A 17,314-nucleotide genomic window follows, 5' to 3' on the forward strand; every position below is an offset into this window, starting at 1 on the left:
CTCATGTGCTATTAACCCTGGACTTACATTGAAATATAAACATGCCCTGAGTGGATATGCAGGTTTTTTTAGAGCAACTCTCTGTTTAACCAAAGTAATTAAAACGCAGCATTCCCACCCCTAAGAAATAAAAATAATCTTCATTGCTGGTTCTCCAACAATGATATTCCCAGAGCAGTACCCGTTCCCTCTGAGCTAATCAGTACTGCAAGTGCAAAACCACGGAAAGGAACAACATGGAGCCACATTGTCTTCCATTTCAAGAGTAACATGGGTGAGATGAATTGGTGTTAAGGGAAAAGAACAAAATGAACAACTATTTTAAACATCTACATGTTTTTTTAATAAACAGCAGCTAAACTGGAAAACTGTTTTTAGCAGTATCTAATGAAAGAAAAAAATAGAAGTACAAATAATTTGTGCATGTGTGTTTGACACCATACTACTTATTTCTAAAACTATCATCCACACAGTATTCAAAAACTGCATTGTCATTTAAGCAATAATGGCTTGTTGGAAAATTATTACCGATTACATAAAGACCAGTCAGAGATGTTTAAATAATTGTCAAGTATTTCATGAGTACTGTACATTTATCAATCCTCACAGTGTATCTGAGGTAGATGGGTATTAGCTCCATTTTACTGAGTAGGAAGCTGAGACATGAGATTACATCACTTGCCAGAGGTCCCATGTTAAGCCTGTAGAAGAGCCAGGATTAGAACCCCACAAGTTCCTGGTCCTAGCCCCCTGTTAACACCAGTGGGCTACACTAGTGATCAAGCCCTTCCTTGTCTGACCTTGTAATAGTGTTAAATTCCATTTCTGGTTGTAGAGTTGCTGCCATCTGAACTCCTCAAAGCCAGACTGAAGTGACATTAAAAACTTTCCAGTTTCATCACTGATTAGGTTTTTCTCTCCCCTCCCCTTGGAAAGATTGCTCTTTCCACACTTGAAATATTAAGATGGTGATGTTCAGTTTTGAGGCCACCATTAATTTACAATTCTTGGGTGAGAAAAATATGTATTTCTCTATTGTCCCTGTCCTTCCCCTTAAGGCAGGAATGACAAGTCATTTTTCCCCCTCCTAACTCTTTTGCATCTGATTGTTCCTTAGTCACCAGTCACTGCCAATTTGAGAGTGCTGTTTTGGGAACGTTTTTGAAAGTGACTAGTGATTTGGGGTGTCTCAATTTTTGAGCATTTATTTTGACACATCTTAAAGGAAGCCAGTTGTCACAGCACTGCAGACCTACGCACTTGCCTGAAACAGAAAAACCTTCAGACAAAGAATAAGATTTTTTTAATAAAACTGTTCTCAACGCTGGTTAAGTGATGGTAATGCATTTGGATTGATGGTTAAATGTCAGGAATGCCATTAAATGCCTGAACGCCATCCTGAATTCAGGTTAAATGCCTGAATGCCATCCTCGGCGGCCAGTTTTATTTAGCAAAATAGGAACGGTGTAATTTTTTTGAATGATGTACCATTATGCAGGTTGAACAATTATTTCTCTCCCTTCAGGAGTAACTGTGTAAACGTTTTGGTAACAACCACCCAACTCATCCCAGCACTTGCAAAAGTCCTGTTGTATAGTTTAGGAGGTGCTTTTCCTATTGAAAATATTTACAGTGCAACCAAAATAGGTAAGAAAATTACTCTTTAGTCCTCAAAGACTGCATTTGCTTTATCATATGAAAATATTTTTTCTTATTAGTTATGGATGGATTCAAAGCCACTTCTCTGATAGCATGAATGTTTAGGTAGAAAATAAAGTGTTCATTGCTTCAGTTTTTAAGATTTATTGACTGTTTAAATACTGTTAAGAAATTTAAACATCTATGTTTGCTATGAGTACTTCTAATCCCAGTACTTGTCACATTTATATATAGAATATTTACCATCTAAATATATAACTCTGTCACAGGGCGACACTGGCCCTTTTAGAGCACCTTTTAGTGCACCTGATCAGTAGGCTCCAATTTGGCCAATTAAGAGGGCACCTGGGTATAGAGCAGAAAAGAAAGCCAGTGAGAGAGAGAGAGTGGTGAACCAGAGCGGCCTGTGTGGGAATCAGGGACAGGTGAGAGCTACCAGGGACTATGGGAAGTTCCTAGAAAGAAGCAGAAGGTGTTTTCTGGGAGAAAAGCTGAAGGCAAGAAAAGCGCCTAGAGGGGTTTGTTGGCTGACTTCCCCAAGCAAGAAAGCTTGGGTCAGAGAGCAGGAGGAGCCTGCTGGATACAGGCAGAGCTGCGAGGCAGAGAGGACTGAAGATAGGGGAGTAATGGAGGGGCTTGCCTGCTGACATCTCTAGTGCTGGATGCAGGGGAACTGAGAGAGGGCCAGAGGAGAGGCTGCACTGGGGGTTCCTATTGGGAAGAGCAGGATTATACCTCAGTTGGGAGGGCTGTGGTGGCTGTCCTGGTACAAGGACAAGGGATGACTAAAAGTCCAAGCAAGGTTGAAGAAGCCAGTATGTTATGTGTTTCATCATACAATAAGTTTAGTTTTCATGACTGTTTGCACTTGAGTGAGAAATGGACTACATGTTCGGGACTTTGGTTTTGGACCATTTGCACAAGGTTTTATAATAAATCAGCCCCAAGCAGGATATTTATTATAGCAAGAGAACCTGAAGAGGAGTTACTGGGGACTTTGGAATGGGACATTGAGGCAGGCATGCCTATTGTGCCATGGCCTGCCACAAGAGGGTCTTCCCTCTTACATTCTCCCTGTTGAATTTCATCTTTTATATGTTAGATGTACGTTATGTAATTCCAGTGCTTTTTATGAACCAGCATTTTTATAAATTCAGCTACCTCGTCAGCATTATAAGAGAGGCTCAGCTAATTTCTATTATAAACTAAGATCTTCATTTCATACACAGCAATTTCAGGCATCCAATACCCTTCAAGTCTGTTAAGTAACTTATAATTAACTTCTTGTATTATACAATGACAAATTATACTCTTGAAAAGTGCAATCTACAAAATAAAATTTAGTCTTGGATTTTCAAAGGTACATCTAAGACTCCTTTGAAAATGCAAATTGAGGTGCATGCAGAGTGATTATAAAATATGAGGAAAGAGTGAAGGTTTCCACCTGATGAAAGGTTGTATTAAAAATTCTTAAAATGATTGTAACATTTAGGTCACAGGACAACCCAAGTTTCTACTGAAAATCTAGGGAGAATTTCCTGTCGAATATGATATGGCCTCACTTTTGACTTCTGATGGTTTCAGAAGAACTTGCATCTGAACATTAAAGGTCACCAGAATGGTGATTTCCAAATAGCTAATAATTTGGAAGAGTTCATATCTGACAATTCATCCATTCCAAATTTTAACTAAAAAATATGAAGGTTGAATTTATCAATCAATCAGATTTCATTGGCAAAGTGTCATGAATATATTTGTTTTTAGAACAACATTTTTTAAATGTGCCTTTCACCAGCTCAAAGAAAAACTGATATTTTTAATTAGCTATATCATTCCATAATGAGGAGATGCATGAAATCATTTAAAACTTTCTCAAAGAATTAAGTATAGCAAATAGCCTAAATTACATTAAACCGCCAATTTAATGGATTTCATTTATGGCAACCTGCACATTTTAACTAATGTGCAAATTGCATTCAGACTACAGCAAGGAGTGATATTCAGAGTAGCACCATCTGCCGCAGGAAAGTAGAACTCTTGCCTGACATGCAGCGGAATTGTGCCCAGTACTACATCCCTCCCCTCTCCCCACATCCTTTCAGGTGGGTTAGGCCGCTGGGGTTGTACAAAAGGAGTGGTCCCTGCACTCCGAGCATAGCATCTGTAATTGGAGGTGGCCCTTAAACTCACTACAATCTGGTCCTCATTCAGCAGTTCCAAAGCACAGTGTTTTCCTAATCATAAACCTCCTTTCTTGTCACTGGCTGAGCCCACCTAATCCACAGTCTTGCAAAATGGCACATGTTTCAGGGGCATCTTCTCAGCAACTTTGTTTCATTTCATTCTTCCCCCTAGCTTTGAGTGCCCATTGTCCCATAATGACAGCTCTTTCCCTTTCAGTAAATACATTTTAAATGAAACTGCTACTGTCCTTAGGGGAAAAAATTAAAATCTGCAAGTATTGAAATTCAATTTTATGTTTTTACAATGGTGGTAATACCATCCTCCTGTTACGGCCAAGATCTGTACCTAATATCAGATAAATCTGCTTAGTCTGACCAAAGGAATTCAACAACTGCTTTTTTGCTGGTTGTATCTGTGAAACAAGCCAAAAGCTGGGAGTTATGAAAAAAAGCACACTTTTTGATAGGATTCACTTAACCCTTTGTAAAGCTTCAGGATAACTCACATGATGGCTTGAATAAGTAGTGCGTTGTTTTTCAGGCAAAGAAAGCTGTTTTGAGCGTATAGTGTCCAGATTTGGCACTAACATAACTTATGTTGTGATTGGAGATGGACGAGATGAGGAGCATGCAGCTAACCAGGTAACTTCACTCTGAACTCTTATCTCATTTATCTTCCAGGAAAAGAAAGTTGCTTTGAACGAATAATGCAAAGGTTTGGCAGAAAAGTAGTATATGTTGTAATTGGGGATGGTGTAGAAGAAGAACAGGCAGCAAAAAAGGTAACCTGTCTCATGAAATGTTGGTGTGATCTATAGAAAGGCTTGCATTAGTAACTGTTTCATTTCCGCTAGTGTTGCACAATGTCAGATTGGCAAATAAGTTAAATATTCAGAGGCACCAAGAGCATGATAAGGCCTACACTTACATTAAAATAAACCATTTGGATTCTAGCATTTGCTCTATGACAATCTGGGTAAGAAATGTACCCCACAAAATTAAATGAATGTTAATGGGGAGAACAAAGCAAATGAAACCTAATGAAGTAATAAAGCAAGAGGGGTTTGGGTTAAAACAACACGGGGAAATTAGTCAGAGAGAATGCAGAAAACCAGCAAAAAGTATTGTGCCAAAGTTCTACTATCATGAAGAAAAACAAACGTTATTAGAATATACATGGGGAAACATGATTGATTTTAAAACCTAGTTTGTTTCAAGAAATACTTCTGCAAAAGGAGGACACACATGTACAAATAGTTTCTTCAAAGTAAAAAACAGTTTATTTTCAGTTTTCTCAAAGTAAAAATTTAAGTATGATGTATAAGCAATTAAATTTTCAATATTTGAAAACAGAACAAGTAGGAAATCTTTCAGAAGTCAAACACATTCCCCTGTAACTCCCAGTAACGTAGAAAAGCTGTACTCTGAATGTTGTACTCTTTGCCTCCTGAGTTATGACCAGAAACACCAAGAATTAGCACTATGGATAGCAAAACTTAAATCTTTCTAGCATTTTGATGTGTCCAGTGTGTTGTTTTGACATTTACACTGTAATGGAAACAAAATCAAAATGCTCATTCCAAATGGTTGCTTATAGAGGTGCAGTATTGGTGATGGGTCTGTGCTGAACACAGGTGGTTGGTTTCGGCAGTTTCCAGTTGGCATGCTTCTCTCTAACTGTAGCTGTACTTGCATGAATAGATATGGTTTTCAGAGGAATAGATGAACACAGCAGTTTACAAATAGATCTGAACTGAGCAAAAGAAAGGTTCTTACGTAGTTCCAGGGAGCTAGTAGAGTGTCTAGCAGCAGCCTTCGAAGAGTGAACTGGCATAGGTAGATCTGTAATTCACTATACTGCATCTACCAGCAGACATTGATGCTTTCTGCAGTATCGGTCATCTTTATTTAAACCAGTGTTTTGAAAGTTTCTCTCTAGAAGAGTTTTCCCCCAGCTGGGGGGAAAAAAGCAAAAACAAAAAATACTTGTCTCTGTTGCAAAATGTTACATATGAGCCTTTCCTTCAGGACTGTCCTATAACTCTTTAAATGGGGTTATTGAACTTTTTTAATAAATAAATTGTGATCATCCTTTTTCTAAAACATTCCATAGTAGAAATGAGCAATGTCCCCTGGCCAAAGGAAGGGAGTTGCATTCAGTGAGTTTTGGGCTATTTCCAGTGTGAATAGTGAAACCAACTATCAGATTAGCTCCTCCTAGTTATAAGAATTAAGCTCAGATCTATTTCGGTCTGATTTTTGTCGGTATTTTACTAACAAACATCAGGCTGCAACCATAACATTACAAATGTATTGTTGCGAGTTTAACTGTATTTATTTGCTGTGCACCTTCTGCTGTTGACAAGGTGTTCATTTTCCCCTCACTTTTTCCCCCTAACAAATGTAGCACAACATGCCTTTCTGGAGGATATCAAGTCACTCGGACCTCTTGGCTCTACATCAAGCACTGGAACTAGAGTATTTGTAACTGTGTTCTATAGTTGGCGATCCTTTTTTATATTTCAAGTACACTGAATTTTTATGTGTGATTCGATGCCTCTGGCTTAACACATATGAATTGTCTTAAGAAGGGAAGAAATATTTGGAATGAAAATTCCACAATGAAGAATTCAGATTGCTGAATGGAGTTAAAATGTTAGCGCTACATAAGGAAGCTCTATGGTCTTATATATGCAACATTTTTAACGAATAAAAACTATGGAGGTTGCTGATACACACCAAATCAGCCCTAATGGGAGCGAACAAAGGACTCATGATGGCAAAGCACCAACATGCGTTTTCTGACCGACACGGTGGTGGTCAACAACATTCCTCAATATGGGGTATACTCTCAGCACTGAGGTTTGAACCAGACTTTAGCCTACCTAACCCAGAAAATCTGAATTGGAATGCACTCAGACTGTATAATGACAATCCTGTCTAGATCTGTAATTTGTGTAAATTATTGATGAAAATAATTTACTGTGATTTTATTAGCAGCTGATTTTTGGAAGTGGATGCAATTTTTCTTTTTTGGGGGAGGGGGTGGGGAAGGGTTATATAATATTGTCTCTTTTCTAAGTTTGGCAAACAGAATGTGCATAATGATGTGTTGTGCCTTAAAGACAAGACCGTGTTTGTGTGTTACAATGTAATTTTGGTTAAAAACTATGTAGATAAACAAAAAAAAAAGTTGTGAAATTTTTTTGACATGACCAAATTTCAAATTCAAGTAATCAAAAAGCAGGGCTGCACCAAAAGCGTTTGTTTTAGTAAGAAAAAAATAAAGGAAAGTTTGTGGTTTTTATTTGGTTTCTGAATAGTTCCACTGAGGCAAGTTAAGAGGCTTTTGGGAGGCTGAAATGATATTGGGGACCGTTACCTTCAAAGCTAAAGCAATTGCATCTTGAACATCTACACATTAACATCTTGAACATCCTTTCTTCATTCTCACATGAGAAAACTTATTCATTAGTTACTTACAGATACCGGAAAAAACATGCAGAGCGCACCTGCCATTTACAGAAAACCAAATTAAGTCTCTTCCATTTCCCTCTTTCCCAGGTTAGGAAAGGCCTGGAGGATCATATTCCACACTAGTCCTACCACCTCACATCTGATTTCAGTGTCATGAAGCAAGTGGAAGTGTTAATGACTAGTGTATTGTGGAGGATGGAAATTGCTCTTCCTTGATACTAACATGTGTACCCACTTGTTCCAACTGTGAGTGAACTTGTCATGATAGGATGTGAAATGCAAAGGACGTCTATGTAAGGACAGTACTCAATGATACTCCCGTTCTTTGCTGTGAAACCAACTTATTTCTCTTCTATTCATAGGGAAAATACTTGTTGCTTATTTAAACTACATTGGCCATGTCAAAGTCAGGTGTTTGGGTGAAATCCTGGCCCCACTGAAGTCAATGGCAAAACTCCTTTATAACTAACTCAGTCAAAAGGAATTCCTTTGCCTCCCTTGGAATTTTGTACACAAGTCATTCAGACAACAGACGGGTATGCTACTGCCTCAAGTTTAAAATGTGCAGCCCTCACACTGGTCTTGCCACATATTCAATTATTATATGCCTCCACTTTACAGGAGAAATTTGTGCGGGGGGGGATTCCTTTTTCCCCTCCCTTGAAAGAGTCCTAGGGCTGTGAATTATTTACAGGTAGTTTATTCTTACAGTATGGTACCTGATCAAATTTGGCCTAAAAATAAACTGATGTAAAAAGGTTAATATTTTAAGTTTTCATTTTTTATTGCAGTGGAAGATTTTTTTAAGTGAAGAGATTTTAAATATACTGAAGGACATTAGTCTTCAAAATGATTTTAACATTTGCTTTGAAAAGGAACGTAGCAGCTCTAGTAATATGTAGTCCACAGCCTGCCATCTATTTAAAAAAAAAAAATCACAACTTCATGGGAGTTATGCATGTGAACCAATGGGAGAGTATGGCTCAGAGGATAAAATTTTGGTATGTTTTTTACAGCATCTAGCACAATGAAGCCATGATAATATTGGAACCTCTATGCATTAGCTTCATACCATTAATAATAATAATAGTAATACATAATTCACAAAATCTTACAGCGCCTCACCACTTTAGGGTTTAGCCCTAAACCCTTTACACTTCACACATACACAATATACCAAAGCTCTTTCCAGAAATCCAGATGCAGATATACTTTACTTAAGGAAAAAGTAACACATGTGGTATCTTTAAATACAGTCTCATAGCAGATACTTTGATAAGGCTGCCTGCATGAGAACTACAGGCATGAATAACCAAGGCAGGTATTTTACTCAAATTGGACAGTTCCAAATAGGTATGGTTGGACCTAAAGTAAGCTTTGAGTGCATTTTAATTCAATGTATATAATACAATAATAACTGCCTCCCTTCAACCCCTACCCCCAAAATGAATACAATGTTATATTTGCAAATACTGTGTGCAATTAAAATATAGACTATTGTGCCTTTTGCCGTTACTGTAGCAATCTAAAGTGAGTACAGTACTTGAACATTAGACACTTTTAATACTGCACTTGCAAGATATAAATACAGTGCAATTTCAATCACAGAGTAAGCAATATCTTAAATATGATAAGGGGTAAGCTCGTACAGTTAAATATGAAAAAGTAAAGTGAAATCTAGAAGCAAAGCGGTCTTAAAAACATTTGTTGATTGTGCACAAAGATATAGGTGATGGCTGACTCCCAGAATTATGAGTGTCCAGTATAAGCAGCAATATATGCGCCAAAAACAGGCGCAAAAGCATGTTCCAGTCTAACCCCTGACACAGGAGATCTGCCCATATCAAAATCCTGGATCCAAACACACCTGAACCTTTGGGGGCGGGGGGGAGGAAGAGAGAGTTGAAATCCAAATCCCAAATTTGAATGTAGTCTTGCCAGGAAGACTATGTGTTAGCGGTGAATTTGGATCCAAACTCCAGGGTTTTCGTTCAGGAGCCAGCTCTACCTTATACCAAGCACATGCTTTAAATGAATATGGTATTTAGTATCTCCAAAGAGGAACTTTTTAGTGACATGAGCCAAAATTGTGTTATGACTCCCAGCAATAGCAGCATTTTGGAAATTTAATTGAAGCCAAGTGTCTCTGTCATGTATTAGCAAGTTCTAGTTTATTTGGGCCTACATAATTTAAGAAAATGTAAATTAATATTAAAAGCTTGTAAAATATATGTACATCTTTACTACTTCTCAATAAATACATTTGGAACTGTTGTCATTTTCTGCACTATACTGCCCTGCAAGATTTCTAGTTTTGTGTTTGAAACCTCATTGCACAGTAGTCTCTTCTAAGGGCAGGATCTCAAGTCACTACGTCTTAGCCGTTTTCTTAATATGAATTCCTGATTCATTTATTTATTACCTGTAACGTTTTTATGCTGGTTTCAGAGTAACAGCCGTGTTAGTCTGTATTCGCAAAAAGAAAAGGAGTACTTGGGGCACCTTAGAGACTAACCAATTTATTTGAGCATGAGCTTTCGTGAGCTACAGCTACGTCCGATGAAGTGGGCTGTAGCTCACGAAAGCTTATGCTCAAATAAATTGGTTAGTCTCTAAGGTGCCACAAGTACTCCTTTTCTTTTTGTTTTTATGCTGGTGTCTTTTCTACATGCAAATGCATCAAAATTTAGGTTGTTTTACACCGGAGACAGTTTGAACTACTGAAAATTAACAGGTAATCTGGTCAACAGCTCAGCCCTCCTCATGTGAGTTCCCATTATGGCAGTATCTTTGTAGTTATTGCTTTGTGGCCCCCTGTAGCTCAGGAGTAGTGATCCTGAGCTTGAGGAAGGAGTCACTCTGTAGCAGTTTCCCATCATTTGATTTATAGATTGTCATTGGTACTTAATTGCTCACTCAGGCTCCTGCATGAAGCAAGGGAACAGCAATGACAGATGTTTTCTAATGGGAAGTGGGTGCAGGGATATAATTTATTAAGGACTGACCATGCCATAAGGCCCCGATCCTGCAAAGAATTAAACATATGCATAACTTTATGCAGGTGAACCAGTCCCATTGACGTCAAAGTCATGAACATACTTACGTTTTTGCAGGGTGAAGACCTAAGTCTCCTTATAAACCAGTCTTCTCTTTGGTGTCTAGAAGTGACAAGGGCCAGATCCTCAGCCCATAAAAAATCTGCTTTTATTGAAGTCAGTTGTTAGTGGAGCTACACCAGTTGAAGACCTGACCCTAGGTAAACAACAGTAAGGAGGGGGAAATAATTAACAGAAGGTGCAAATTTTCGTAAGTCTTGTTGATCCCAATTAATTCAAAACAAAGGTGCACATCCTCCTATCCTATAAGAAACCCTGAAAGAGTGCGACTCGAACGACTAAAAATGCTTGTATTAGCTTGTGCTGGACTAAGGATGTGGGGGAACAGAATATTCACTTTCTCCTGCAGAGGTCAACGGGGGTAAATGGCATGAGACCTCTACAGAGTAGATAAGCACCACTCTGCCACAGCACTTACTGTCCATGATTTTTAACTAGTGAAGCACATGTAGATAAGTAGATTTATCAATGATTGTTACAAAGAGCTCCAGCCTATGCACAAAGCACATGGCACCAAGCAAAGGCTTTCTGAAAAGTTCACATCCTTTATATTTTCATATGCTTCATACTTTTAGTTTCTTGTTGGAGACCTAAGGATGTAATTCGCAATGTGAGTGGGTAGGATGGACAGTAAACTAACATAAGCCTAGTCTACACTAGTAAATTGAACCACTACTGACAGTCTTCAGAAACTAGTCCCCCAGAGCTCATTTATGGCTTAGCATAAATCAGACAAAACCATTTTAGTACCATTTCAGAAAACCCAACGGAGCCAACCTGCTCTTATTCACTAGTCATTAATGGAATTAAGAACATAAGAATGGCCTTACTGGGTCAGACCAAAGGTCCATCTACCCCAGTATCCTGTATTCCAACAGTGGCCAATGCCAGGTGCCCCAGAAGGAATGAACAGAACAGGTAATCATCAAGTGATCCATCCCCTGTTGCCCATTCCCAGCTTCTAGCAAACGGAGGCTAGGGACACCATCCCTGCCCATCCTGCCTAATAGCCATTGATGGACCTCTCCATGAATTTTTCTAGTTCTTTTTGACTCCTGTTATAGGCTTGGCCTTCACATCATCCTCTGGCAAGGAGTTCCATAGGTTGACTGTGCGTTGTGTGAAGAAATACTTCTTTTATTTGTTTTAAACCTGCTGCCTATTAATTTCATTTGATGACCCCTAGTTGTTGTGTTATGAGGAATAACACTTTCTCCACACCAGTCATGATTTTATAGACCTCTATTATATTCCCCCCCCAAGTCATCTCTTTTCAAAGTTGAAACGTCCCAGTTTTATTAATCTCTCCTCAGATGGCAGTCATTCCATACCCCTAATCATTTTTGTTGCCCTTTTCTGAATTTTTTCCTATTCTAGTATATGTTTTTTGAAATGGGACGACCACATCTGCATGCCATATTCAAGATGTGGGCATACCATGGATTTATATAGAAGCAAGATGATATTTTCTGTCTTATTATCTATCCCTTTCTTAATGATTCTCAACATTCTGAGTGGATGTTTCAGAGAACTATCCACAATGACACCAAGATCTCTTTCTTGAGTGGTAACAGCTCATTTAGACCCCATCATTTTATATGTATAGTTGGGATTATGTTTTCCAATTTGCATTACTTTCCATTTATCAACATTGAATTTCATCTGCCATTTTGTTGCCCAGTCACCCAATTTTGAGAGATCCTTTTGTAGCTTTTCACAGTCTTCCTGGGACTTAACTATCTTGAGTAGTTTTGTATCATCTGCAAATTTTGCCACCTCACTGTTTACCCCTTTTTCCAGAGCCTTAATGAATATGTTGAATAGGACTAGTCCCAGTACAGACGCCTGGGGGACACCACTTTTTACCTCTCTCCATTCTGAAAATTGACCATTTATCTCTACCCTTTTGTTTCCTATCCTTTAATCAGATACAAATTGATGAGAGGACCTTCCCTCTTATCCCATGACAGTTTACTTTGCTTAAGAGTCTTTAGTGAGGGACTTTGTCAAAGGCTTTCTGAAAACTAAATACGCTATATCCACTGGATCCCCCTTGTCCACATGCTTGCTGACCCCCTCAAAGAATTCTAGTAGATTGGTGAGACATGATTTCCCTATACAAAAACCATGTTGACTCTTCCACAACAAATTATGTTCATCTGTGTGTCTGACAATTTTGTTCTTTGCTATAGTTTCAGCCAGTTTGCCTGGTACTGAAGTCAGGCTTACCAGCCTATAATTGCCTCTGGCACCCTTTTTAAAAACTGGCATCACATTAGCTATCCTCCAGTCATTTGGTACAGAAGCTGATTTAGATGATAGATTACAGACTACAGTTAATAGTCCTGCAATTTTCACATTTGAGTTCCTTCAGAACTCTTGGGTGAATATCATCTGGTCCTGGTGACTTATTACTGTTTAGTTTATCAATTTGTTCCAAAACCACCTCTAATGACACCTCAATCTGGGACAGTTCCTCAGATTTGTCATCCAGAAAGAATGGCTCAGATTTGGGAATCTCCCTCACATCCTCAACCGTGAAGACCGATACAAAGAATTCATTTAGTTTCTCCGCAATGGCCTTATCGTCCTTGAGTGCTCCTTTAACATCTTGATCGTCTCAAAGTCCCCACTGGTTGTTTATGAGGCTTCTTGCTTCTGGTGTACTTAAAAAAAAATTTTGCTATTACTTTTTGAATCTTTGGCTAGCTGTTCTTCAAATTCTTTTTTGACCTTCCTAATTATGTTTTTACACTTCATTTGCCAGAGTTTATGCTCCTTTCTATTTTCCTCGCTAGGATTTAACTTCCACTTTTTAAAGGATGCCTTTTTGCCTCTCACTGCTTCTCTTACTTTGTTATTTAGCCATGGTGACACTTCTTTGGTTCTCTTACTATGTTTTTTTTTAACTTGGGGTATACATTTAAGTTGAGCCTCTATTATGGTGTCTTTAAAAAGTTTCCATGCAAATTTGCAGGGATTTCACTTTTTGGTGCGGTACCTTTCAATTTCTGTTTAACTAACCTCATTTTTGTGTAGTTCCCCTTTCAGAAATTAAATGCTACAGTGTTGGGCCACTGTGGTGTTTTCCCCACCACAGGGATGTTAAATTTAATTATATTATGGTCACGGTTACCAAGCGTTCCAGCTATATTCACCTCTTGGACCTGATCCTGTGCTGCACTTAGGACTAAATCAAGAATTGCCTTTCCTCTTGTGGGTTTCTGGATGAGCTGCTCCAAGAAGCAGTCATTTAAGGTGTCAAGAAACTTTATCTCTGCATCCCGTCCTGAGGTGACACGTACCCAGTCAATATGTGATAGTTGAAATCCCCCATGATTGAGTTTATTTTAATAGCCTCTCTAATCTTCCTGAGCATTTCACAGTCACTATCACCATTCTGGTCAGGTGATCGGTAATGTATCCCTACTGCTATATTCTTAGAGCATGGAATTATTAGAGCATGGAATTACTATTCATAGAGATTTATGGTACAGATTTATGGTACAGTCTTAAACTCATTTAAGAGTTTTACGTCATTTGATTCTATGCTTTCTTTCATATATAATGCCACTCTCCTACCAGCACAACCTGTCCTTCCGATATATTTTGTACTCTGGTATTATTGTGTCCCATTGATTATCCTCATTCCAAATTTCTGTAATCCCTATTATATCAATATCCTCATTTAATTCAGGGCATTCTAGTCCACCCATTTTATTTAGATTTCTAGCATTGGTATATAAGCACTTTAAAAACTTTTCAGCAGTCTCCTATTACATTATGTAATTGAATGAGACTTTTTTTCATTTGACTGTTTCTCATCAGATCCTACATATATTTTATCTTCCATCCTCTCCTCCTTACTAGGACATAGAGAATCTCCATTAGTAGATCCTCCTCCAAGGGATGCGTCTGTCTGAACCGCATACTCCTCCATACCTGTTGGCTTTCCCCCAAAAACCGGTGGAAACATCATGCACTCTAAAAGTGTTTTGTTTGGTCTACAGCCTAGCACACCATTTTCAAGAGCAGTCCTGGTAGACCCATTACAGAAAACTGGATCTGTTTCCCAGTATAGATATCTGCATCTGAGCCACAATCCACAAATATGGTCTGTAGATATAAAGCAGATATCCACAGATTTGCAGGGCTCTACGTATAGACAGGGCTTCAGTGGGCCTTCATAACAAATTCCTGTTGAGAATCTCTTAGCTTCTATCACAGAGCTGCTAACAAAAAATACCCCAGTCTTACTATGTATGATGCAAGCAGGAATGCCTGCTGCTTCCCATTAAAAGAAAATCTAACTGTAAATTACCAACAGAATCCTATTACTTACTATTCCAGCAATTGCAACTGCATTATAGACCCACCCCTGCAATGTGGCCCCATGTGAGGCATTCACATTTAAGGGGTTAATCTGATTCTCCAATTTCCATCCCGCTGACCAAATAATTGATTCAAATCAAAATCAGAACTTCATTAGTGTAACTATGGTGCTCTGAGTTGATAACTGGATTTTGGCAAAGAGCCCAGGAGGCACTGAAATAAGGCCATGTAAAAGAGCTAGTGTAAAGTTGCTGGTATTCTGTCTTTTTTGCCTCTTGCCTATTAATGTTTTTGCATAAAGTACATGTTTGCACAAGATGCCAATAATGGCACTTACTTAATAAAACCACTAACATTTGGACTTCTGGATTTCAGAGGTCTTTTACCAATCTCATTTGTTTTCTAAATGCATTTAGCAACTCTGATTATATTTTACTGTACACACATTTATCTTTTTCAGTGTATTTAATTAGATAGTAATACTACTTCCATTGTTGCCAATATGTTACTATCGCACAACATGGTAAGTGCTGTCCGAACATATAATAAGATGCCCTTTGAGTCAGGGATAAGATGTCTACACTGCAAAAGACCGGAGGCAGTGAGTCTCAGAACTTGAGCCACCTGACTTGGGCTTGCAGGGCTCAGACTAGGGGGCTGAAAATAGCAGTGTAGATGTTCCGGTTTGATCTGGAGCCCAGGCTCTGAAACGCCACAAGGGGAATGGGTCTGAGAGCTGGTGCTGAGCCTGAGCCCAAATGTGAAATATAGACATACTCAAAGAGTTCACAGTCTAAGCCACATGACTAACATTGGACGGGGTTGGGGGAGGGGAAACACAGTCAAGTTAATTATTTATCAACAGTTTCCAAATGGTCCCCTCAACTGAGCCATCGTTAGCTGGCCAATTTCACGAAGGTATCACAATAGGGTTATATCTTAAGAAGGAATTTCAAAGATGAGACGGTAGCAACTTTCCAGTCTAGCTCAGAGTGGGGAATTTTACCTTAGCAAATGGGGTTTTTCATTGCTACGAAAAGTTTTCTTGTTTAAATGAAAACAAAGGATTTTTTTGTTGTTTTTAGCAACCAAAAACTGAAAAATTTTGGAAAACCTCCCAAAATTTGCTTTTTCAACAAAAAACCTGAAAAATGTTGAAAAAGGACATTACTTCTTTGAGATGTGTTGCTCAGATCCATTCCAATTAGGTGTATGCGTGCTGCGTGCACAGTCATCAGAAAGTTTTTCCCTTAGCAGCCCCTGTTGGGTCAGATGTGGAGCCCTCTGGAGTGATGCCTCCATGGCACCCCCTCAGTACCTTCCTACCACCACTGTGGCATCTTGCTTCGCAAGCTCTCCACGTTTTCCCTAGCTTCTATGCAATACAAACAGTATGAAGTAGTTGATTAGTTCATAGTTAGTTCATAGCTAGTGTAGTTTTAGTTAGTCAGTCAGTCAGCTGTTGGGTTGGGGGCTTTACCCTTCACCCCAACCACAATCTTCTTTAGGGACTTACATGCCTTCCACCCCGGACACCTTTGAGTCTGCAAGAGAACTCATTGTGATGACAGCACCGAGTTCCCCAGCCTTTCATCCTAAACCTCTGATACTGCAACGGGCGGCATCGTCCCGAGGAAAACTGGGGATGATCCTCCCCTTGACTCAGCCTCCAGAAGCAAGGTGCCGCTTGGACTTGCGATGCTGCTTGGACTCGGGGCACTAATCCAAATCCCACCAGCACTCCTGCTCACAACGCCAATCGCCTTTGCGCAGTCGGTCCCAATATCAGTACCGTTTGTATCGGCACCGATCTGGCTATCTGCACAGACCCCAGCTTGTGACACTGTTCCTCAGCCTTGCAGCACCACTCCCCAGCCTCATAGCACCGCCATGGCCATTGCGGTCTCAGGCCCCATCTCAAGCTTGGAGATGGGGTCCAAATATTCACAGCAGCCCCGGCACAAGTCGGCGTGGGACAGACCTGACATAGGTGCAGGGCTACGGCCTGCGCAGTGGCACATACCAGTGCAGTGGCTGTTTTGGACCTCATGGGCATACCACCAGGCCCAGGGCACACAGTCCAAGGCTTCACGCTTGGTGGCATCTGAACCTAGGGTGCCAGAGGCAGCGGCCAGTCGTCCCACCCTTAGGGAGGTAGAGGACTTGGCGGTTGCACTGCCTGCTCTGGAACCCACCCCTGTTCCTAAGCCAGATGCTGGAGTGGCTGGCAGGGTACTAGAGGCAGGGCAGGACGTCCCTGAGGACGAAGACGTCCTCGTCATCCTCCACGAACAAGGCGGAGATGGGTGCCTCTGCCTCAGGGCTGCCCCCTATAGATAGCCACGCTCACCAGGAACTCCTATGCAGGGTGGCACGGAATATGAACCTGCAGGCCGAGGATGTGGTAGAGTCGAAGGACCATATAGTGGCTATCTTGGCACCAGAACCACCATCCAGGGTCACTCTACCCTTCATCAAAACTATACAAGCCAATGCAAGGACCATTTGGCAGACCCCAACCTCCATCCCTCCCACCGCTAAGGGGTG

General features: G+C 39.9%; 1 protein-coding gene across 1 annotated transcript in view; it reads left to right on the plus strand.

The window, feature by feature from the left end:
• The window catches only part of EYA4 (EYA transcriptional coactivator and phosphatase 4), a 221,427-nt gene extending 211,895 nt beyond the window's left edge, over nt 1-9,532 (plus strand). Inside the window, exons 17-19 of the mRNA XM_084622652.1 lie at nt 1,526-1,647; nt 4,524-4,624; nt 6,250-9,532. Coding sequence (XP_084478778.1) covers nt 1,526-1,647; nt 4,524-4,624; nt 6,250-6,330 — 304 coding nt within the window. The 3' untranslated portion in view covers nt 6,331-9,532. The remainder of the gene's footprint in view (nt 1-1,525; nt 1,648-4,523; nt 4,625-6,249) is intronic.
• The last annotated feature ends 7,782 nt before the right edge of the window (nt 9,533-17,314 follow it).

This window comes from Lepidochelys olivacea (assembly GCF_965140295.1).
Source record: "Lepidochelys olivacea isolate rLepOli2 genome assembly, chromosome: 3".
Lineage (NCBI taxonomy): Eukaryota > Metazoa > Chordata > Testudines > Cheloniidae > Lepidochelys > Lepidochelys olivacea.